Below are 24,608 nucleotides of genomic sequence, written 5' to 3'. Positions count from 1 at the left end.
TCTCTCTTCTATCTTCTAGTTTTGGTATATTTAATACTTCTAAATGACACCAGCATTTTGCTTCTCCTCTATGGCATTAACGGCTAAATCATAGTAGTCTAACAATTGTGGGAGGTTGGAGTGCCCTGTTCTCAACCCCTTTTGTCCAGAGTTATGTAAAAACGCTCTGATTCCATGTGTTTCGCATATTTATTTGCACTTTTTTCAAATATTTTTTTATTATGTGTGACGTTAGTACTATCTTGAGGTTATCTCGAGATGATTTCGGGGCTTAGCATTCCCGCGGCCCAATCCTTGACCGGGACTCCTTTTTGTTACACATCCCCAGGAAGCAGCCTGTAGCAGCTGTCTAACTCCCAGGTATACCTATTTACTGTTAGGTAAACAGGGGCATCAGAGTGAAAGAAAATCTGCCCATTTGTTTCTGCCTCCGCCGGGGATCAAACCCGGAACCTTAGAACTATGAATATCGAGCGCTGTCCACTCAGCTGTCAGGCCCCTTTTATTAGGTTCCCACACGAGTAACGTGTATTAATCGTTATGCTCCAAACGAGTTCACCATTGTTTATAAAAACTAGGTCTAGGGTATTTTCTTGCTGACCTCAACTTAAGACTCCTGTAATGGAAAAACAAACTTCTAACTAGGCCAATTAGTACAGTTGTGACAGGAATAATTTTATACTTACCTTACTATGCTTACTTTGGTCACGATTCATTCTCGGCATTATCAAATCTCCATTTACAGTTTTCTCACCTTTGTGTGTACGTCTATGTTGCGTGCCGATGCCTGTAGCGCCAGAAGTGAACAGCCAACCAAGCGCTTCAACTCCGGAAGAGAGATGGAAACACCGAGTCCCATGGACGAGAATAAGAGCGACGTTAATCCCCGGTCTTCGTTATCGGCCAAGGTAGACTGACACACTTCCAGTGGTGACAGGAATAAGGATTTGGCCTGAAAAAAACATATTATGATACTCATAATAAATTTATGCCATGAAACCACAGCAAAATGCAGAGTTATTGTCTATATTTTCTCACCAAATATGAGTATATAGTGTAAGGGCAGTACGCATGGCACAGCCGATATGTATTACCTACCTAATAATCAGTCGAGATTATGTGGGTCCCTATCTAATTTTAGCCTGGCCCCCCCTATAGCAACAGAATTTGTAACCTCTCTACCACTCGTTACGGAGTAGCTAGACCTCAGGAAACATTAATCATACTGCTAAAACCTCGGGCTTTGCTATGACTCTCTCCACATACTCCCTAACACTCATTATGTATCTAGTTCCCCTAACATGCTAGAACCACTGTCCCCTTCATTCCATGCCAACGGGTTTCACAAATACGTAGTTTTCAATGACACTAATTTCACTCCACAATATAAAGTGAAGCGCAAATCGATAAACGTTAAACCCTGTTAAATGTAGTATGAAAAGTCGTTCAATAAATAGTAGTTTATTACCAGGTTAGTTGTCCAAGGGGGCACCTATGAATAACAGACCTGGGGCTACATTCACGGAGCAATTACGCAGGTAAAAGAACTCCCAGAACCCCATCAACCAGGTATCAACCAGGTACTTACGAACGTGTAACTCTCTCCTCGATACTTAACGGCTTTGGTTACATTTGTTAAACAGTTTATAAGCATGAAAACTTGCCAATCTCCTGTTGTTATTATTATAAACAACTTCCCGAGGCTCCAGAGCTCAGTATGCCTTCACGAGTCAATCTCAAGGAAAAATCCGGAGTTGGAGCCCCTAAGGCAGTTCGTTGTTGACGTCGACCTCGTTCTGGCAGCTCCTGCGACGTTGCTGGAACCATGTGTATTGGCATTTGCCTCTCTATTGGATAATTTCAGCAACGTGGAGAGACCTGCTGCATGGGTAACAGCTTCTCCTCCATATCTACCTACCCAGGCTTTGCGCCCTGTCAAGGGCGCAACTCCATAATCTTTAGACTGAAGGATGCCTACTATTAGATGCTCCAGAGCTCATTAACTGTTTAACAATTGTAAACAAAGCCGCCAAAGATTGAGAAAAGATGTACAGGTTCGCAAGTGCTTGTGTAACTGCTTCGTGAATCTGGGCCTAGGATCAGGATCATCTCAAGATAACCTCTCAAGATAAGGATTCATGAAGCTCCATGTGCCCACTTATGGCACACCTTCACACCTTCACACCTTTCTTCAACCACGGCGGCTTAGTTACCATTTATTACGCAGTTTATGAGCTCCCAAGTGCTATGAAGACGTTTGGCACAATAACAACCTCGGGTCAAGAGATTGATCAGTATTTTGCCCCTCGACCTGTTTAGTCGAGGAAACATGTACAGATCTCGTATATGAACACACACGATGAACGTATATGAACACACGATGAATCGTGGCCCTGTAGTGTTTGGCGGGGATTATTAACACAAAGCAAGAGAGGCAAAACATACCTAAAAAGTTGTTTTTGAACATTTTTTGTATTGTTAGTAATGAAAACTAGAAACTAAACAGAAAATTCAGGAGCAGGCTTCCTACCTTCAGCAGGTCAAGGGGCTGCAGTATTAAAAAGCTTTCCCCCGATGTGTCGAGTCCTGCACGTCCAGCCCGCCCTACCATCTGCTTGTATCTGGAGCGTGTCAAAAATTCTTTTCCTGTATATGGTGAACGAATTATTACCTGTCAGGGATGAAAACAGTGCGCTCTGTCAAAGTGCTCTCAAGTACCTCGTAGAATCTTGAGAGAGTTATGAACATGACAGAAAAGGCATTTATCACAAATCAAATTGCAGATATCGACAGTATATGTATCAGTTACTGGCTCTGTGAGTGTGTATGCGCACGAGAGAGCGAGAGAGAGAGAGAGAGCAGAAAATGTGTTATTGAACACCCAGCAGCGGATGTTACTGTACACGCACACATTTACTCACTCTTCGAGCCGGCAGGTTGACGCCAGCAGCAAGGGTGGAGGTGCAGCACAAGCAGCACAATGTCCCCGTTATGTAACCTTCTTCAATAAGCCGTCTCTCGCCGTCTGTCAGTCCTGTCATCAATTTACAAAAATGTCTCCAAATTAGAAATAATTTGTACGTAAAAAACCAGCGTTGAATGTAATGAAACGCCATTTTCTGGGTGAGTCCCGGAGGCTCCCCGGAGCTATCCCAGGCTGATATGCTAATGTCAGACTTTGGCATCAGTCATGTGTATGGAGTTCTTAGGCCTACCGGGGACCACGGCCAGAACCGGGCCCCCTCAGAGAGGCAAGGGGAGCAATGGCCTATAGAAGCCCCCGTGTAGTTGGAAGCATTCTATGTCTGCCATCGACCGGAACAGGCACCCAGAAAGGTAAGCGCCCCAAAACAAACCCCTATTCTGGTTAAAATTGCTACCTAAAACCGAACTAGTGGATAAACCTCCCCAACCGAAAACAAGCAAACTAGTGTGACGTCACACACTGCCGTGCCGCTGTCTGCGCAGCTCCCCCCTCCCCGGGAGGGGGAAGGGGGAGCCCCAGACCCCCTGCGCCGGCTACCCACACCTCAGTTCTTGAGGCTGGATGTCAAAAACGCGAAAAACCGCCGACCGGAGGGAGGGAGGGATGCCGGGGAGCCTCCGGGACTCACCCAGAAAATGGCGTTTCATTACATTCAACGCTGGTTTTCTGGGGGGAGCCCCGTCGGCTCCCCGGAGCTAACTACCCACAGACAGAAAAAGAGGGACTTACCCGGGAGGCGGTCGTCGCTCACCCCTCAACTCGAAGCCGAGACAACTGGCTGCAACCGCCGACCCAAAGCAACACAGGCCCGACGAGGCCCAGGGACATTCACAAGGTAACGAGCAGCCAGGACCCTGTTCGACCGCCAAAATCCCCGCGCCCGAATATCAGACCAAGACATATTCCCAAAGACGGCAGCAAGAGCCGCGAACTTACGAACGTCATGGGCACGGGGATAGACCGCAGGCTGGCTGGACCTAATAACCCTGCGGACGACCTGAGAGACCCGAACCCGCGAACAGGGAAGAAGGGAAACCGGATCAACCCACAGCGCGTCCCCGGACACAGAAGCTGTGGCGCGCAAATAACGGCGAAGCGCCGCAACCGGACACAAAACATGATGCACCCCCGGCCTGACCAACCAAGCATCAACCACCCATGGACCCCTCCGGAACGCAGCAGTCTCATTCTTCGCCAGAAAAGAAGGAGACGGCTGCAAACGAACAAAACAATCACCACGACCAAAAGAGCAGAAACCCCTGCGCCGGAGGAGAGCATGAAGCTCCCCTACCCGACCCCCAGAGGCCAAAGCCAACAAGAAAAGTGCCTTGGAAAAACAATCCTGGACCGAAGGGGCCACAACGAAACGAGGAGATGAAAGGAAAGCGAGCACTCTGTCCAAAGACCAGGACGGCTCAGGCGACGCATGAGCAGGCCGGAGGTGAAACAATGCACGAGACAGCTTGCGAAACGGCGCAGACGTAACATTGATACCGAAAGCAAGCTGAAGCGGCTCCGCCAGCGCCGCACGATACGAAGCGACAGTGTTAGGCATAAGATGACGGTCCTGAAACAACCACGAGAGGAAGGACAAGACCACCCGAACAGACAAGGAGCTAAGACGACGAAGACGCAAAAAGAAACGGAAGGACCGCCAGGAAACTTCATACTGCCGCCTAGAAGAAGCCCTCAGGTGGGACACCAACAAGGAGGCCACCTGATCACCATAGAGATGATGATAGACTCGAGTCAAAAAAACCATACGCGAAGACTCGAGGAGAACAGTGGAAGGGCAAAAACAAACTGAATAAAATGACAGAACCCCCCACCAGGCAAAAACAAAAAGAAAAACAAAACCCCGCAAGAGGACAGCGAACCCCAAGGAACAGAGCCGGCCGCGATGTCGGGAATTACAAGCTGAGCAGCACCCTGCGCCCCTACCAGTGCAAACTGCCTCTTACCTGCCGGTAACAAGGGAGAACAGAACACCCAAGAGCCCAACAGGCGGCCGAAAAACCGAAAGATAAAACGGACCAGCAGAGGCAGACCCCGAGGAGCCTGTGGAAGGTGGCCCCAAGCCCCAAGGGCAGTACTTACAGGGCACCTAGGGAAGGCAGCCCTAGGCGCATGCAGCCCGAGTACTGAAGATAACTCCTGGCTCTCGCACCCACAAAACTAACACCACACTCAAAGCACAGTGCAGTAGCGACACCGGAGCCAGAGCACACGACCATCGCCTATAGCATCAGCCTCAAGAACTGAGGTGTGGGTAGCCGGCGCGGGGGGTCTGGGGCTCCCCCTTCCCCCTCCCGGGGAGGGGGGAGCTGCGCAGACAGCGGCGCGGCAGTGTGTGACATCACACTAGTTTGCTTGTTTTCGGTTGGGGAGTTCTATCCACTAGTTCGGTTTTAGGTAGCAATTTTAACCAGAATAGGGGTTTGTTTTGGGGCACTTACCTTTCTGGGTGCCTGTTCCGGTCGATGGCAGACATAGAATGCTTCCAACTACACGGGGGCTTCTATAGGCCATTGCTCCCCTTGCCTCTCTGAGGGGGCCCGGTTCTGGCCGTGGTCCCCGGTAGGCCTAAGAACTCCATACACATGACTGATGCCAAAGTCTGACATTAGCATATCAGCCTGGGATAGCTCCGGGGAGCCGACGGGGCTCCCCCCAGAAAAGCCACAGAAAATAATTGGCGGGAAAGAAGCCATACTTGTACAGAACTCTATTGTACATACAATACAGTACTACTGTATATATATATTCATCTATACAGTACAGTATACAGTACTGTAAATTTAGACGAAATAACATTCCTAACTACAGGTCTACGCATCTCGGTCATAATTCTCTAAGCTCATAAGAAGCTCATATCCACACATTTTGCAATATTAATAATAAGGATAACAACAATAACAATAATTATAATAACAACATACACAGAAATCACAGTGCTATATCAAGTGAACAAATCCACAAGGACCTTGTTGAGGGGTTCGAACCTATACGCTACATGTTTCCAGATGCACTCTAGTCAACTTGTGAACTAGTTCAAGATGGACGATGAACACGGAAGAGGTTAACCCATGTTGAGGTACAGTCGACTAGAGCGCGTCTAGAAACATCCAGCGCGCATGGGTTCGAACCCTCATTACGGCCCTTGTGGGTTTGTTCAATAATAAATAATAATAAGACACAGAGAAATCACAGTAACGTGACGTATCAAGAAAAATCAGCAGGAGCCACAAAGAGAGTTCGAACATATGCTCTGGGTACTCCTAAGATCACGCCTTAGAAGTGTGCTCTCTTGTCCTGAAATTCTACCTCTGATGCTTCTATGATTACAGAACAGGATAAACAAAGTTAAGTTGCAATTGGAATACATTTTTGAGGGATAGAGAAAGCACTTTTCTGTTAACAATCTGTTAACACAACTCCAGTAACAATCTGTTACTTGTTACTGGAGAATACAGTACTAGTATTCTCCTAGTCGACTAGAGATCTTGTTGTACGGAGCAACAAAGCGGTATAACTCGGGAAATCTTTTGAAACGTATAATATATTCCTTACATACTGTACTAGTATTCTCCAGCAGCTTCCTAGTGCCATCATGGCTCGACAGGAACAATTTGGTAATTTCTTCCTACGTCAGTACAGCATGTTGACCTGCCCCGATTATGGCAGATGCTATTCAAAGTCGACTAGAATCTTGTTGCAGTGAGCAACCAAGTGGAATAACTTGGGGGAATCTTTTGAAAAGTATAATATATATTCCTTTCATGACTACATAAACATGAACCAAAGTAATTTAACTAACCTGAGTGATGGTAAGCAATTCCATAAGGCAATGTTTTACGGAGAACCGAGCACACAGAACCGCCACCTTCCTCCACCAATGCTCGATACAACGAGACCTTGTTTACATGCTTTATCTAAGAATAAAAGAAACTAAATTAAGGTTAAGGTGATGCAGGATCTTGTAATGGACACTGTAAACACACAGGATTAAAATAAGGAGAGTCGCGTACCAGAATAAATAGTGCTTTGCATTTACATCAAAACATCTTTTTGGAGCTACATCATTTGGCCACTTTGTTACAACTAAGGTCCCACTATTTGTGGATATCAGGTCAAACAGGCAGGCAGGGGAAAACAAATATCAGTGCTTACGGGAATTTTGAAGCTTTCCTGCAGATCACATTGTAACGAGAGTGTCACTGAACAAAAATTAATAATCCAGCCAGAAATGATCCCGATATCAGTTCGTATAAAAAATATCCTAAGTTCTTGCAAGTCCTTGTCCGCTAACAAATGCCAAGTGAGGGTCCTCGCTAACCACCTTCTAGTCTCCTTTGTTATCCTACAGAATACCACCAGAACGCAGCATCATGCACATCTCTTAGGGGGTTCACTCACCTCGGTCCTAAACATGCTACCTGACACTAAGAAGGAACTCTGTACATAGATGACAAGGGAGGACACGCAACTAAATGTACCCAAGGAGTACAAGCAGCCGTGAGCCTGGAACATCACCAGCGAGATTCTGATAAAGCCAAGCACTGCTGTGCCGCCAGGGTGGCCTGGTCGCAGACCAGGGGCCAGATTCACGAAGCAGTTACGCAAGCACAGGGCCTCGTAGCCAGGTGGATAGCTCGCAGGACTCGTAATTCTGTGGCGCGGGTTCGGTACCCGCACGAGGCAGAAACAAATGGGCAAAGTTTCTTTCACCCTGAATGCCCCTGTTACCTAGCAGTAAATAGGTACCTGGGAGTTAGTCAGCTTTCACGAGCTGCTTCCTGGGGGTGGAGGCCTGGTCTAGGACCGGGCCGCGGGGACACTAAAGCCCCGAAATCAACTCAAGATAACCGACTCAAGATAACTTACGAACGTGTACATCTTTCCTCAACCTTTGACAGCTTTGGTTACATTTATTAAACAATTTACAATCATGAAAATTTGCCAATCAACTGTTGTTATTGTTATAAACAGCCTCCTGGTGCTTTGGAGCTCATGAACTGTTTAATAATTGTAAACAAAGCAGCCAAGGTTTTTGGTCAATCCTGTCCAAAAACCCAGCGTTGAATGTAATGAAGCTCTAATTTCTGGGCAAGCCTCAGCGGCTCCCTGAAGCTACAGTGCTAACATTGTGGCAAACCATTAGGTGCCATCAGTCATGAAAACCTTTTAGGCCTTCTGGGGACTATGAGCCAGAACTTGGCCCCCCTCAAGAGAGGCGCAGGCATCAGTGGCACATACTGTACAGTAAAACTTCTATAAAATTTATTCACATGAATAAATTAAAATTAATTTTTTACCAATAGTTTTTTTTTTTTTTAGCGCAAGAGCCAAGGCTTCCTGCGCCGCTCTAGAGGGGAAGCCCAGGTTCTGGTCCGTGGTTCCACGACGGGTTAAAAGAAATGCAAAACTGATGGCATCTAGTAGTAGTATGTCACTACGTTGACATATTAGCTTCAGGAAGCCACAAGGAGCTGCCCTCAGAAAAATGTCTCCTCGGAAAAATGTGACTTATTAGGCGAGACGACAAGTTGGCTGTGCACACCAACACCGACCTGCAAGTGTTTTCCCAGGTCACAAACACATTGTAATCACACACACACACACACACACACACACACACACACACACACACACACACACACACACACACACACACACACACACGCACATACAGGATTAAAACAGAAGAGGACTGTTTGAGGCTTCAAGAAGACCTAGACAAGCTGAAGGAATGGTCGAACAAATGGTTGTTAGAGTTTAACCCAACCAAATGTAATGTAATGAAGATAGGTGTAGGGAGCAGGAGGCCAGATACAAGGTATCATCTGGGAGAGGAAATTCTTCAGGAGTCAGAGAAGGAAAAAGACTTGGGGGGTTGATATCACGCCAGACCTGTCTCCTGCAGCACATATCAAGCGGATAACATCAGCGGCATATGCCAGGCTGGCCAACATACGAACGGCATTCAGAAACTTGTGTAAAGAATCATTCAGAACTTTGTATACCACATATGTCAGGCCAATCCTGGAGTATGCAGCCCCAGCATGGAGTCCATATCTAGTCAAGGATAAGACTAAACTGGAAAAGGTTCAAAGGTTTGCCACCAGACTAGTACCCGAGCTGAGAGGTATGAGCTACGAGGAGAGACTACGGGAATTAAACCTCACTTCGCTGGAAGACAGAAGAGTTAGGGGGGACATGATCACCACATTCAAGATTCTGAAGGGGATTGATAGGGTAGATAAAGACAGTCTATTTAACACAAGGGGAACACGCACAAGGGGACACGGGTGGAAACTGAGTGCCCAAATGAGCCACAGAGATATTAGAAAGAACTTTTTTAGTGTCAGAGTGGTTGACAAATGGAATGCATTAGGAAGTGATGTGGTGGAGGCTGACTCCATACACAGTTTCAAGTGTAGATATGACAGAGCCCGATAGGCTCAGGAATCTGTACACCTGTTGATTGACGGTTGAGAGGCGGGACCAAAGAGCCAGAGCTCAACCCCCGCAAACACAACTAGGTGAGTACAACTAGGTGAGTACAACTAGGTGAGTACAACTAGGTGAGTACACACACACACACACACACACACACACACACATGTAAAGCTATTACCTTTATTACCATAGAATTATTACCATATATTCTAGTCCCTAATACTGGAGAGCATACCACCCACCATCAACAAGAAACGGCCTTGAAATGGAAATGCAAAATAAAACAATTAAAAAAACTGGTTCCAGCCTACTGACCACAGACACTGGATAAGTAAGGCAATATTTGAGCTGACTTGGGTCAGTGCAACTTTAAGGTGGGGGTGGGGGGGGGGGGCATGATGCCGTCACCTGGCAATGGCGACTGGTTAATTAGGGCCCTTATCTGATGGTCCAAAAACGTTGCAGCAAAGCTCGAAGATACCCGGAAGCACCATGAGTTACTGTACTCTTGCCCGATTGCACAATCTGATATTCAACACCAATAGTGGGATTTTACTTGAAAAAGAATGGGGGCAAGATCTCAAAAAAACCAGCGTTGAATGTAATGAAACGCCATTTTCTGGGTGAGCCCCGGAGGCTCCCTGGAGCTTATCGGGCTAATGTGTGTTATGTTAGACCGGGACATTAGCTAAGGAGTTCAGACCTACCAGGGACCAGCGCCAGAACCTGGCCCCTTCAGAGAGGTTTCAGGGAGCAATGGCCCTGGAAAACCCCATATGGTTGGGGGTTTTCCTTATCTGCCATCGACCGGGGTTAGGCACCCAGAAAGGTAGGCGTAACAAAACAAACCCCACATGGTAAGAAACTACAACAAAAACCGAACAGAGAGGTAGAAAACTCCCTACAATCCCAAGGAAACAAGCAAACAAGCAAACATCACACTTTACTGCCGCGCCGATCGTCCGCGCAGCCCTCCCCACCCCGGGAGGGGGAGGGGGGAGCCCCGGACCTACCGCGCCGGCTGCCAAGCTCCAGTTCGGAAGCTAAGCCTCAACCAACGCGAAAAAACCGCCGACCGGAGGGAGGGAGGGTTGCCAGGGAGCCTCCGGGGCTCACCCAGAAAATGGCGTTTCATTACATTCAACGCTGGTTTTCTGTGGGGAGCCCCTACGGCTCCCTGGAGCTTCATACCCAAAGAGAAGGAAAAGAAAGGGCTAACCCGGGAGGCGGCCGCCACAAACTCTGCAACGCAAAGCCAAGACAACCGGTCGCAAACCTGCGACCCAAGGCAACAAGAACGCCCAAGAACAGACATACACATGGATGGGCGGCCAAAAACCTGTGCGACCCACAATTCCCTGCGCCCGAAATGAGCCCGAGACGTCACCAACACAGCAGCAATTGCTGCAAACGTCTGAACAGCACGGGCGCAAAGACAGACCGCAGTAAGAAGGAAAACACTGCGGACGACCCGGGAGAACACAGGACGCACCCCCCGGCCAAACCAAACAAGTACTAATACCCCAAGAACCCCTCCGGAAAGCAGCCGTCTCGACCGTCGCCAGGACAGAGAAAGGCTGCACACCAATAAAGCTACCACCAGTACCAAAGAGGAGGAAACTAAAACCGAAGGGGCTACCACAAACTGAGGGGAAGAGAAGAAGGCACCCTGAACAAGGACCAGGATGGCTCGGGCGACTCATGAGCAGGCCGGGGGGGAAACAAAACGCGAGAAGACGTAAGAAACGTCATACAGTCTCCAAGACGAAGCTCGCAGGTGGGACACCGTCAACAAAACCACCTGAACACCATAGAGATGGCGATACCTGCGTCAAAATACCAGACGCGAAGAGCCAAAGAGAAGGCCGAACCAGTCACGGACAGGACCGATTCGGCCTGCTGAAAGAGGCGAAGCCTCAGGAAAAACGCCCCGGGTACGGACACCTATCAAGCAGCGTCTGAAAAGAAGGCCGGGCCGGCCACAGTGGAACCATAAGGACTGTTCTCGTGGGAATGGGCTGCAACTGAGCCAGAACCCGAAGCAACAGCTGGACCGGGAGAAGAGGTACCGGTACCCCCCACCTCGACCAGGCCTGCCGAAAACCTCCACCGTGAAGTCCTCGCAGGTGGGAAGGGCGCCACAAAACGGGCGACGCCTAGACCACGCCGACCCGAAGACGTCCATGGCCAGGAGTCCATAAGCCCAACAGAGCCAACAAAACGAATCGGCGACGACTGGCCAACCCACGAAGAGGAATGAACCGAGACAGCTGTCCACCAGGACGCAGGACACACCCCGGACACGAACCACACGGTTAACCAAACCCCCTGTGGTTCCGGCAAGAACCACCAGAGAACAGTCCAAACAGAGCCGAATGGGAGAGTACCTAGTGACCCAAACCCTCCGAAGCGCAAACCAGACAGCCATGAACACCTGAACCGGGCTGTGAGCCCGATGGACAGACAGACTCCATCAACCTCGGCCGACCTGGTGAGCACTGGTCACAAAGCCCCAGCCGAGAGACGACCCGTCCGTGAACACATCGAGCGAAGGCTCGGGGAGCCGCCAAGGCACGGAACCCCGAAAACCCCAAAGAGGAAGCTGGTGACGCAGCACCAACACCAGATCCCCAGAGGAACCCAAGGAATGCAAGAGGCGGAAGTGGAGTCTCCGTAGGAACCAACCGACGCCGGAGCCAAACCCGACTCCGCGGGCAGATAAGCACGCCGAAGTGCAAACTCCCGCACAACCGCCCAAGCAACCGCTGAGCAACCCGGGACCCCCTCCTGAACAGCCAAAGGCGGGACCACAGCCACAGCAACACTTCTGGAGGGAAGACAATGAGGGGCCCAAGAGCCAGAAACAAGGCCCAGGTCCGAACCCGGGACGGAAACAGAAGGTAAAACCTCCAGATCACCAGGAAACCAAACCCAGCGATCTGGAAAGAACCATCCCCTGGCGAGCAGACAAGCGGACTGACTGGGAGCCCACTCCAGCCAGTCGTCGAGGTAGGCCAGACACCGAATCTCAGACGCAGACAGGGCACTAAGATCCGGTAAAGATGCAAAGAGTATACAAAGTGCCCTTCACAAAATAGGGAATGCAATAAAAACAGCAAACCTGAAGCCCCACCATCAAAGCATTGTATGACAACCATATGAAGACATTATGACATATGACAATCATTATATGACAATATGACAAGTATAATCAAGGCATTATATGACAAAGAGTGCCGGGAAGAGGGGACACCACGAGAGTAGGCCACATCCTGTAACTACACAGAGGTAAGTACACATAGGGAATTACCAACCGTGCTAGCCCCAGAAAAACTGGAGAGGAACGTGCCAAGAAGTGACCTGGAGGTCCAGGTCCACCATCCATGCACCCGGCCCTAACAGAATCCGAACAGGAGACAACAGTCCTCCGAGCAGGGCAGAGGATCCAGGGCGCAGACGGAAGTAGTCCAGAAGAACTGCAGACTGGAAAAACTCATGACTGCAAAGAGCAGACGGGAAAAGCTCATGACTGCAAAGAGCAGACGGGAAGCCCAGAAGGATGGGGCGGATCGACCACGCCCCACGCACCCACGAAGAGGAAATGACGAAGCGCAGGGAAGAAGCCACCCCGCCAGCTCTGAACCCCCCCCAAGGGGGAGAAGCCGTCCTCCGACGCCAGCAGAGGCCGGAAGACAACCCAAAGCGCCCACCAACAGCGGGACCAAGCGAGAGGCAACAGAGCAAGCTGCTCCCCCAGCGCCCAGTCAACAGAGAAGGGAACAGAACCCCTTCAGAAAGAAAAAGTACACTACCGAAGTCATGAGGAGAGACTACGGGAATGAAACCACACTTCGCTGGAAGAGGAAGTGAGGTGAGACCTGATCACCACATACAAGATACCCAAGGAAATCGACAGGGTTGAGAAGGACAGGCTATGTAACACAAGGGGCACACGCACTAGGGGACACAGGTGGAAACTGAGTACCCAAAAGAGCCACAGATAGAATTAGTTATTTTTTTTTTTTTTTTTTTTTTTTTTTTTTTTTTTTTTTTTTTTTGGTGAGTGTCAGAATGGGAACGGGAAAGCACTAAGAAGTAATGTGGCGACTCCTCACACAAGGAACGAGGCTGACCCCCATACAATGTCACATGTAGACATGACAGAGCCCAAGAGGCACAGGAACCGATACACCTGTTGACGGACGGTTGAGAGGCAGGACCAAGGAGCCAGAGCTCAACCCCCACAAGCACAACTAGGTGAGGACATACATTGTAAAAGCACAAGCCGCCGACTAGTGGCAAAGAGCACTACGCCGGCCAGGCAAAGAAGGCACAAAACTGCATCAAAAGGCCCACCTCGACAGCAAAACCACAAAGTCCCAGCACAACCACAACATGTGCCAAGACCCAAAAAGCTCAGTCTGCAAGCCAGGAAGACCCCGGAACCCCAAAAGGCAGAACCGGGTCACACGAGGAAACAAAGTCCCCTGAACCCACAAAAGGGGGCCCAAGAGGAAGAAACCTCCAGAACGAAACCAAGGAACCCAAAGGAACCCAGCATCGAACCAGGGGGAGCCCAAACCACCACATTTGCCGGCGGAGAACACCACTAAAAGGCAAAGCACAGACCCCAGCAGAACGCCCTGGGAAAACGGTCCCAACAGACCGAAAACCGAGGGGCAAGGTGTGGGAGCAAGCATACCAGCCAGGGGCACTGAGCCTAAACCCAGAGGCTCAGACCCAAAATCAACACCCAAACGTTCCCAGAGGAACAGGCAACGGCAAGAAAACACCAGAAAAACAAAGAAACGACAACAGGAGAACAAAAACCCTGCAAATTTTTTGAAAACTCACCAGAGACGCTCGCTCGCACACCCAGACGCATGTAAACAAACGGCAACGCCGCCCTGGTGGCAACGCCGCCCTGGTGGCCACGCCGGGAAACCGGCAGACGAAAATGGCCGCCAGCAGGGGCTGTGACTGACGCTTAATACACAAAAACACGCCAGCAAATGTGGGAAGCTAGCAGACTGGAAGGGCGAAAAACGACGCCCAACAGCAGAAAAACCCCTGAAGGGGCAAAACCGCCCCAGAACTGCTAGTAGGCATCCCCCACAGCCCCGGGAACCAACAACAGAGGCCCCGGGGCAGAGCCGTCCTCCAAGCCCTCCGCCCTGAAAGAAAAGCAAGAGCCCATGGGGAAGGCAACAAGAAAGGGCCGCTGGTAAGACCCAGAAGCCTTGGCAGGAGGCACAGGCTCAAACCTCCGTCCCCAACCCGAACGGGGCATCCCCCGAAAACCGCCCGAGTCTCTGCCGCAACTGAACCCCGCCCCGACCCAGAAACACGCAGACGGTCCGGAGCCGGGAACATGGAGAGAAAGGGGCGAGCAGCACCTAACCAAACGGGGCGGCCACGGGGCATTCGAGTGGGAAACCAACCTAGCATGTTGCAGCAACCTAACCTAGCTTGCAACACGGATGCCGCCTGTACTCTGAACAGTAATAACATCAGGAGAGTACTGGAGAACAAGCAGAGAAACACTCGCAAGACTCCGGGTCAAGGTGTCAGTGACCCAACAGGCAGCATGACGGAGGTAAAAATGGCGACTGTCACCCGGAGACAAGGGAACAGCAACCAACGATCCCGTACAAGACGGGTTGGAACCCGGAAGACACATTCAATGGTCCCCCGAGCCCAGACAGGGGTTTCCAGGGCCCGTAGGGTAACAACTACGGGAAGCCCGGGCAAGGTGTTGCTAACCGGTTAAGAAACCCAAACATAACAAGAGGGTAGATTATAGCACTGAAAACCCCCGAGACGTGTACAAGCACGGGGGCCTAGCAGAGGGCCGCCAAACACTACCAGTGGAACTATAACCACCTTAGGCAGACCCCCACCAGGCAAGAAAAAGAAAAACAAAAGAAAAACCCCGCAAAAGTACACCGTCTCCAGAGGCAACAGAAACCGGCCGCCGCTTAGGTGGCAGGCTGCGCAACACCTTGACGCCCTAACCAGCACAATACCAATCCCTACCCAGGGCCAAACAAGGGCCCCAAGCCCCAGCTGGCCCCAAGGGCGAGGCAAATGCCGAGCAGCAAGAACCTCTACGGGAATGGTTCCCGAACGCCCCAGGGAAGATAACCCTGTAACGCAAGGGCAGTACTCACAGGGCGCTTAGGGAAGTCAGCCACTAAGCACATGCAGCCCCGGCACTGATGAAGTACTCCTGGCCACCGCACACCACAACACACGGCAGTGAACGCCACACAAGGCAAACACCGCCTAGGAAACTGAGGCCAGAGAAGCGTCAATCCCGGTTGACATTAGCGAACGAACTAGAGCTTGGCAGCCGGCGCGGTAGGTCCGGGGCTCCCCCCTCCCCCTCCCGGGGTGGGGAGGGCTGCGCGGACGATCGGCGCGGCAGTAAAGTGTGATGTTTGCTTGTTTGCTTGTTTCCTTGGGATTGTAGGGAGTTTTCTACCTCTCTGTTCGGTTTTTGTTGTAGTTTCTTACCATGTGGGGTTTGTTTTGTTACGCCTACCTTTCTGGGTGCCTAACCCCGGTCGATGGCAGATAAGGAAAACCCCCAACCATATGGGGTTTTCCAGGGCCATTGCTCCCTGAAACCTCTCTGAAGGGGCCAGGTTCTGGCGCTGGTCCCTGGTAGGTCTGAACTCCTTAGCTAATGTCCCGGTCTAACATAACACACATTAGCCCGATAAGCTCCAGGGAGCCGTAGGGGCTCCCCACAGAAAAGGAGTTTATAAATACAAAGCGTTTTATGGACACATGTACGTAACATCAATATGTACACGTGACTATCATCGTAGATACATCTGGCATGCATCTTATAGCATTAAACACCACAAATAAAGTATATGATGTCAGGATGTTAAGGAGATATTTCACTCCATATTAAATGTAATCAAAACAATCGACATAAAACTGAATTACAATCTTACCTGAATCAAACCTCGCGGCAGAATCCGGCAAATTAATTCTGCCAAGGTCTCACAGTTGCGTCGTGTCGGGCAAAAGACCAGGCAGGAGTGATTAGGCACCACTTCTCCGACTAAACCGCCAATCATATCGGCATCCAACCGCTTCTGCTCACTACTGCTGTACTGGGTCATATCACAAAAGTCTTCACTTGCAGTATATTAGCAAACTAGTACCCCAATAAACAAATCCACAAGGGCCGTGACGAGGATTCGAACCTGCGTCCGGGAGCATCCCAGACACTGCCTTAATCGACTGAGCTACGACAGGGTTAAAAAGAATGGATCGCCCTTGTGGATTTGTTCATTTGATGCATCACGTTAGTATGATCTCTGCATGTGATGTTGTACCCCAATAATTCTACCATATGAAATATCTGTCATTCTCACACAAATGCAATATTAATTTTATATTATATTTATATATTTATTTATACTTTGGCAGCAGGCATGGTTTTAAACATGGTGTATTTGGAAAAATGACCACATTGCTGGCATTGTCTATGTTAATGTGTAAACGTTTTATGCTTTTTACCATTTGCTTAGTATCGGTATCAAGAAGGGCAATAAAGTTACCAAAATCCATGGTAAGGAAACTAGTAATTATTGAAGAATTTATTTTCTATAACGAGTGATCCTTTTCAAAACCATGTTCAGGGCAAGAATGAATAACCGATGTACACTTTTTGGTTGAATACACCTTAGGCGAGAGCCACCAACAGGAAGCAGCTCCTGAACACAATAAAGAAGACAACTCTGGCAATGCAAGACCAGCACTAGGAAGCATATAGGGAAGGTAACCTTGAACACGTGGCAGAATCTAAGATATCCAAGATCAAAGAATCGAAGATCTCTCCAAGCATTCTCAAAGCCAAAACCATTCTCAACACACCACACCACTTAGCTGCACAGAGGAGCCCATACCGACAAGAGGCGACTCGGAAACCACTACTACATCAGCGACAGATCATCACGTCGCCGATGGCTCAGACCCCGACAGACAGCGGGTTATTTCCTCCTCTCCCAAACAAGTGAGGGAGGTAGTGCGAAGGAGCTTGCGCTACTTTTGCAACAACTTGAAAGTTTGTTTATATAGCAGAGGGAGTTCATTAAGCAAGTTTCAAAGCTTCAGTCTCTTGAATGCAACAGAGGTTTGACTCAATAACTCTCTGGTTGTTTTCTCCGGTGACGTGGCAAAATGTCACCGCTGCCAATGCCTCTGGAGCATTGACAATGCTCCAAAACAATGGAGCCGGTCGGCCGAGCGGACAGCACGCTGGACTTGTGATCCTGTGGTCCTGGGTTCGATCCCAGGCGCCGGCAAGAAACAATGGGCAGAGTTTCTTTCACCCTATGCCCCTGTTACCTAGCAGTAAAATAGGTACCTGGGTGTTAGTCAGCTGTCACAGGCTGCTTCCTGGGGGTGGAGGCCTGGTCGAGGACCGGGCCGCGGGGACACTAAAAAAAAAAAAAGCCCCGAAATCATCTCGATTAAGATAACCTCTGCGAAGGGGTGAACCAGGTTCTGGCGCTGGTTCCCGGAAGGCTTTTAGAACTCCCGCAGAAGCAGCCCGTGACAGCTGACTAACACCCAGGTACCTATTTACTGCTAGGTAACAGGGGCATTCAGGGTGAAAGAAACTTTGCCCATTTGTTTCTGCCTCGTGCGGGAATCGAACCCGCGCCACAGAACTACGAGTCCTGCGCGCTATCCACCAGGCTACGAGGCTCCCTACGGATCCATGATCACACTGGCAGTTCAAATGTCATGCGAGTGTGATGACATACGACGTCTGGTTATACTAGAAGATGGCAGTTTATACATCTCGCCGGTATTCTCTTGGGTGGATCTCGTCGCCATTTTGGATGGTGCAAGAGTACAAGGCAGCGAAGGGTGGCTCTCGACTGGGCTGGCGTGACATGCCCTGACCTTCGCCAATGGTTTTGATAGCCCGTCCACCCAGTGACATCAGAGAAGGCCATAGTTTAACCAATCAGATGTGTGTGTGTGTTGATTGTAACTGCATTCTGATTAGCATTCTATGTGGAAGCTTCTAACCTAAGTGAAGCAAAGTGAGCTCGGCTAGCTCACATTTAGCTCTCGTCTCCTCATTGTCAGTGTGGTGACCCAAAGAGGGAGACCCTGGCACATTGGAAACCAGCCAATATACCAGGGGGGACCAATCAATATACCAGGGGACCAACCAATATACCAGGGGACCAACCAATATACCAGGGGACCAACCAATATACCAGGGGGGGACCAACCAATATACCAGGGGGGACCAACCAATATACCAGGGGGGACCAACCAATATACCAGGGGGGACCAACCAATATACCAGGGGGGACCAACCAATATACCAGGGGGGACCAACCAATATACCAGGGGGGACCAACCAATATACCAGGGGGGACCAACCAATATACCAGGGGGGACCAACCAATATACCAGGGGGGACCAACCAATATACCAGGGGGGACCAACCAATATACCAGGGGGGACCAACCAATATACCAGGGGGGACCAACCAATATACCAGGGGGGACCAACCAATATACCAGGGGACCAACCAATATACCAGGGGGGACCAACCAATATACCAGGGGGGACCAACCAATATACCAGGGGGGACCAACCAATATACCAGGGGACCAACCAATATACCAGGGGACCAACCAATATACCAGGGGGGACCAACCAATATACCAGGGGGGACCAACCAATATACCAGGGGACCAACCAATATACCAGGGGGGACCAACCAATATACCAGGGGGGACCAACCAATATACTAGGGGACCAACCAATATACCAGGGGGGACCAACCAATATACCAGAGGGGACCAACCAATATACCAGGGGGGACCAACCAATATACCAGGGGACCAACCAATATACCAGGGGGGACCAACCAATATACCAGGGGGGACCAACCAATATACCAGGGGGGACCAACCAATATACCAGGGGAGACCAACCAATATACCAGGGGGAACCAACCAATATACCAGGGGACCAACCAATATACCAGGGGGGACCAACCAATATACCAGGGGACCAACCAATATACCAGGGGGGACCAACCAATATACCAGGGGGGACCAACCAATATACCAGGGGACCAACCAATATACCAGGGGACCAACCAATATACCAGGGGACCAACCAATATGCCAGGGGGGACCAACCAATATACTAGGGGGGACCAACCAATATACCAGGGGGGACCAACCAATATACCAGGGGACCAACCAATATACCAAGGGGGACCAACCAATATACCAGGGGACCAACCAATATACCAGGGGACCAACCAATATACCAGGGGGGACCAACCAATATACCAGGGGGGACCAACCAATATACCAGGGGGGACCAACCAACATACCAGGGGGGACCAACCAACATACCAGGGGGGACCAACCAACATACCAGGGGGGACCAACCAATATACCAGGGGGGACCAACCAATATACCAGGGGGGACCAACCAATATACCAGGGGGGACCAACCAATATACCAGGGGACCAACCAATATACCAGGGGGGACCAACCAATATACCAGGGGACCAACCAATATACCAGGGGGGACCAACCAATATACTAGGGGACCAACCAATATACCAGGGGACCAACCAATATACCAGGGGGGACCAACCAATATACCAGGGGGGACCAGCCAATATACCAGGGGGGACCAGCCAATATACCAGGGGGGACCAACCAATATACCAGGGGACCAACCAATATACCAGGGGACCAACCAATATACCAGGGGACCAACCAATATACCAGGAGGGACCAACCAATATACCAGGGGACCAACCAATATACCAGGGGACCAACCAATATACCAGGGGGGACCAACCAATATACCAGGGGGGACCAACTAATATACCAGGGGACCAACCAATATACCAGGGGACCAACCAATATACCAGGGGACCAACCAATATACCAGGGGACCAACCAATATACCAGGGGACCAACCAATATACCAGGGGGGACCAACCAATATACCAGGGGACCAACCAATATACCAGGGGGGACCAACCAATATACCAGGGGACCAACCAATATACCAGGGGACCAACCAATATACCAGGGGACCAACCAATATACCAGGGGACCAACCAATATACCAGGGGGGACCAACCAATATACCAGGGGGGGACCAACCAATATACCAGGGGACCAACCAATATACCAGGGGACCAATCAATATACCAGGGGACCAACCAATATACCAGGGGGGACCAACCAATATACCAGGGGACCAACCAATATACCAGGGGACCAACCAATAAACCAGGGGGGACCAACCAATATACCAGGGGACCAACCAATATACCAGGGGACCAACCAATATACCAGGGGACCAACCAATATACCAGGGGACCAGCCAATATACCAGGGGGGACCAGCCAATATACCAGGGGGGACCAACCAATATACCAGGGGACCAATCAATATACCAGGGGACCAACCAATATACCAGGGGGGACCAACCAATATACCAGGGGACCAACCAATATACCAGGGGACCAACCAATAAACCAGGGGGGACCAACCAATATACCAGGGGACCAACCAATATACCAGGGGACCAACCAATATACCAGGGGACCAACCAATATACCAGGGGGGACCAGCCAATATACCAGGGGGGACCAACCAATAAACCAGGGGGGACCAACCAATATACTAGGGGACCAACCAATATACCAGGGGACCAACCAATATACCAGGGGGGGACCAACCAATATACCAGGGGACCAGCCAATATACCAGGGGGGACCAACCAATATACCAGGGGGGACCAACCAATATACCAGGGGACCAACCAATATACCAGGGGACCAACCAATATACCAGGGGGGACCAACCAATATACCAGGGGACCAGCCAATATACCAGGGGGGACCAACCAATATACCAGGGGGGACCAACCAATATACCAGGGGACCAACCAATATACCAGGGGACCAACCAATATACCAGGGGACCAACCAATATACCAGGGGGGACCAACCAATATACCAGGGGACCAACCAATATACCAGGGGACCAACCAATATACCAGGGGGGACCAACTAATATACCAGGGGACCAACCAATATACCAGGGGACCAACCAATATACCAGGGGACCAACCAATATACCAGGGGACCAACCAATATACCAGGGGACCAACCAATATACCAGGGGGGACCAACCAATATACCAGGGGGGACCAACCAATATACCAGGGGGGACCAACCAATATACCAGGGGGGACCAACCAATATACCAGGGGGGACCAACCAATATACCAGGGGACCAACCAATATACCAGGGGGGACCAACCAATATACCAGGGGACCAACCAATATACCAGGGGGGACCAACCAATATACCAGGGGGGACCAACCAATATACCAGGGGACCAACCAATATACCAGGGGACCAACCAATATACCAGGGGACCAACCAATATACCAGGGGGGACCAACCAATATACCAGGGGGGACCAACCAATATACCAGGGGACCAACCAATATACCAGGGGACCAATCAATATACCAGGGGACCAACCAATATACCAGGGGGGACCAACCAATATACCAGGGGGGACCAACCAATATACCAGGGGACCAACCAATATACCAGGGGACCAACCAATAAACCAGGGGGGACCAACCAATATACCAGGGGACCAACCAATATACCAGGGGACCAACCAATAAACCAGGGGACCAACCAATAAACCAGGGGGGACCAATCAATATACCAGGGGACCAACCAATATACCAGGGGACCAACCAATATACCAGGGGGGACCAACCAATAAACCAGGGGACCAACCAATATACCAGGGGACCAACCAATATACCAGGGGGGGACCAACCAATATACCAGGGGACCAACCAATATACCAGGGGACCAACCAATATACCAGGGGACCAACCAATATACCAGGGGACCAACCAATATACCAGGGGACCAACCAATATACCAGGGGACTAACCAATATACCAGGGGACCAACCAATATACCAGGGGACCAACCAATATACCAGGGGACCAACCAATATACCAGGGGACCAACCAATATACCAGGGGGGACCAACCAATATACCAGGGGACCAACCAAAATACCAGGGGACCAACCAATATACCAGGGAGGGACCAACCAATATACCAGGGGACCAACCAATAAACCAGGGGACCAACCAATATACCAGGGGACCAACCAATATACCAGGGGACCAACCAATATACCAGGGGACCAACCAATAAACCAGGGGACCAACCAATAAACCAGGGGACCAACCAAAATACCAGGAATTACCTTCCAAAAAATTCTTCCAGTGAAGAATATAGTGACAGAAGATAAAGAGAAGGGTGTAAGATATGGCTGTGTGTTCCCTGATTGGAACACAAGTAAGGAAATAAGAAAGGAAGTCAAGAGGAAGAGAAACAAAAAGAGGGACAGGAAATGGAGTTGGGGAGATAACAAGAAGCAAGGCCACGGCAAGAGGAGGATAACAGGGCACAGCAAGATATTGAGCCTAATCTCAACGGTTAGGAAAGAGCCCCGTGAATGAGTATGACACTAGACTAGCACTCACAAATACCATACTTTGGAATGGGGTTCCCTCAAAGGAAGAATCTACCTGCCAGGAGGAAACGACTCACCCACACACAAGCGAGTAGTATCAAATTTAGAATGCAAATGCAGACAGCATTACAAATAATGGAGTAGAATTGCAAGAACAGGTGACAGAACTGCATCCTCACATCATCAGGTTGAGACAAAACTAACAAATAGAGACAAATGGAATGCAATATTCCAAGTACTGTATCCCATCTCCAAGAACACTGGAGCTTGGAGGAGATAGAAATCCAGAAGGTAATCGACCAGAAGGACTTTATAGTAGGTTGACCAGACCACACACTAGAGTGTGAAGGGACGACGACGTTTCGGTCCGTCCTGGACCATTCTCAAGTCGACTTTATAGTAGTCGACATTCATCAGTCTCGGGAGACTATGGAGTTGCGCTCCGGTTGTCGGTCGCCAGGGTAGGTTGATATGGGGGAGAAACTGCTCACCCATGCAGCAGGTCTAGCCAAGGAAGGCTGGACCCTCCTGGGCTGGGCTCTCCATGGCGCCGAGTTTCTCCAATGGCAAGGCACATGCCAATACGATTGGTCCCAGCGCCGTCGCAGGAATGGTCAGAATGAGGTTGAAGGCAACAATGAACTGCCCCAGGGGCTCCAGCTCCAGAGTTTACCTCAAAATTGGTAAAAGAAGGCACAGGGCCCCCAAACCCGGAGACCGCCGTGGTCGGAGAAGAACCACCCCATCAAAGACAAGAACGACCCCAGCCTCCTGAAGCAGAGCTTCATACTAGCTATGATAACAGTTAGGACCATAAAGATGTTACCGTATTTACAACCCTCCATTAACAACAAGGTCAAGAGAGGAGTATCATAAATATATACAGGCATACCTCAGAATGCGAGTTTAATCCGTTCCTGGAGACGCCTCGCCTTCCGAAAACTCGCATTCCGAAGTTAATTTCCCCATAAGAAATAAAGGGAAATGAATTAATCCGTTCCTGACTACCCCAAAAACCCCACATCAAACTAAATTTTTATACCTAATTTACCTAATTCATCTAAATAAACCTACAAAACTGTGTTCCAGTTATTACTTACCTTGCTGTCGAGTGCTGTAGGCGTATGGAAGATGGTGAGGAGGGGGGAGGAGGAGAGGAGTTACTGTTTGGAAGGGGAGTCCCCTTCCATAATCACATCACATAACCCCATGCCTTGTAACACTATGGATACCACTTCTCTTTCTAAATTTTTCAAACCAGCCCCTGCTTGCCTTAAACTCTTTCTTATCTGCATCACTCGTTGCAGGGGTATTCTTTAGAAGGTCTTCGTGCAACACCCTGGCTTTCTCACAAATAATGGCCTCCGAAACACTATCACCCCTCAACTCCTTGTCGTGTATCCAAATTAATAACAACTTTTCCACTTCTTCAAGTATTTGTGGTCTTTATGCCGTTAATGTTCTTACTCCTTTTGCCACTTTAGCACCCATAATCTTATTTTTCTTCTTAAGTATAGTTCATATTGTTGATGTGGCTTTGTTGTACTGCCTACAAAGT

At 49.7% G+C, this 24,608-nt stretch overlaps 1 protein-coding gene across 3 annotated transcripts in view; it reads right to left on the bottom strand.

Annotated features, from left to right (window-relative positions):
* The window catches only part of mus301 (mutagen-sensitive 301), a 77,760-nt gene that overhangs the window by 22,774 nt on the left and 30,378 nt on the right, over nt 1-24,608 (bottom strand). For all 3 annotated transcript variants that reach the window (XM_069305447.1, XM_069305446.1, XM_069305448.1), the window contains 5 exons: nt 16,411-16,572; nt 6,804-6,918; nt 2,922-3,034; nt 2,531-2,671; nt 755-952 (listed from right to left, as the gene is read on the bottom strand). In XM_069305447.1, the coding sequence (XP_069161548.1) occupies nt 755-952; nt 2,531-2,671; nt 2,922-3,034; nt 6,804-6,918; nt 16,411-16,572 (729 nt within the window). The remainder of the gene's footprint in view (nt 1-754; nt 953-2,530; nt 2,672-2,921; nt 3,035-6,803; nt 6,919-16,410; nt 16,573-24,608) is intronic.

The sequence above is a fragment of the Procambarus clarkii genome, chromosome 55, assembly GCF_040958095.1.
Source record: "Procambarus clarkii isolate CNS0578487 chromosome 55, FALCON_Pclarkii_2.0, whole genome shotgun sequence".
NCBI lineage: Eukaryota > Metazoa > Arthropoda > Malacostraca > Decapoda > Cambaridae > Procambarus > Procambarus clarkii.
The sequence above is the reverse complement of the archived record's forward strand: the minus strand, read 5'-3'. Positions and strand labels throughout refer to the sequence as shown.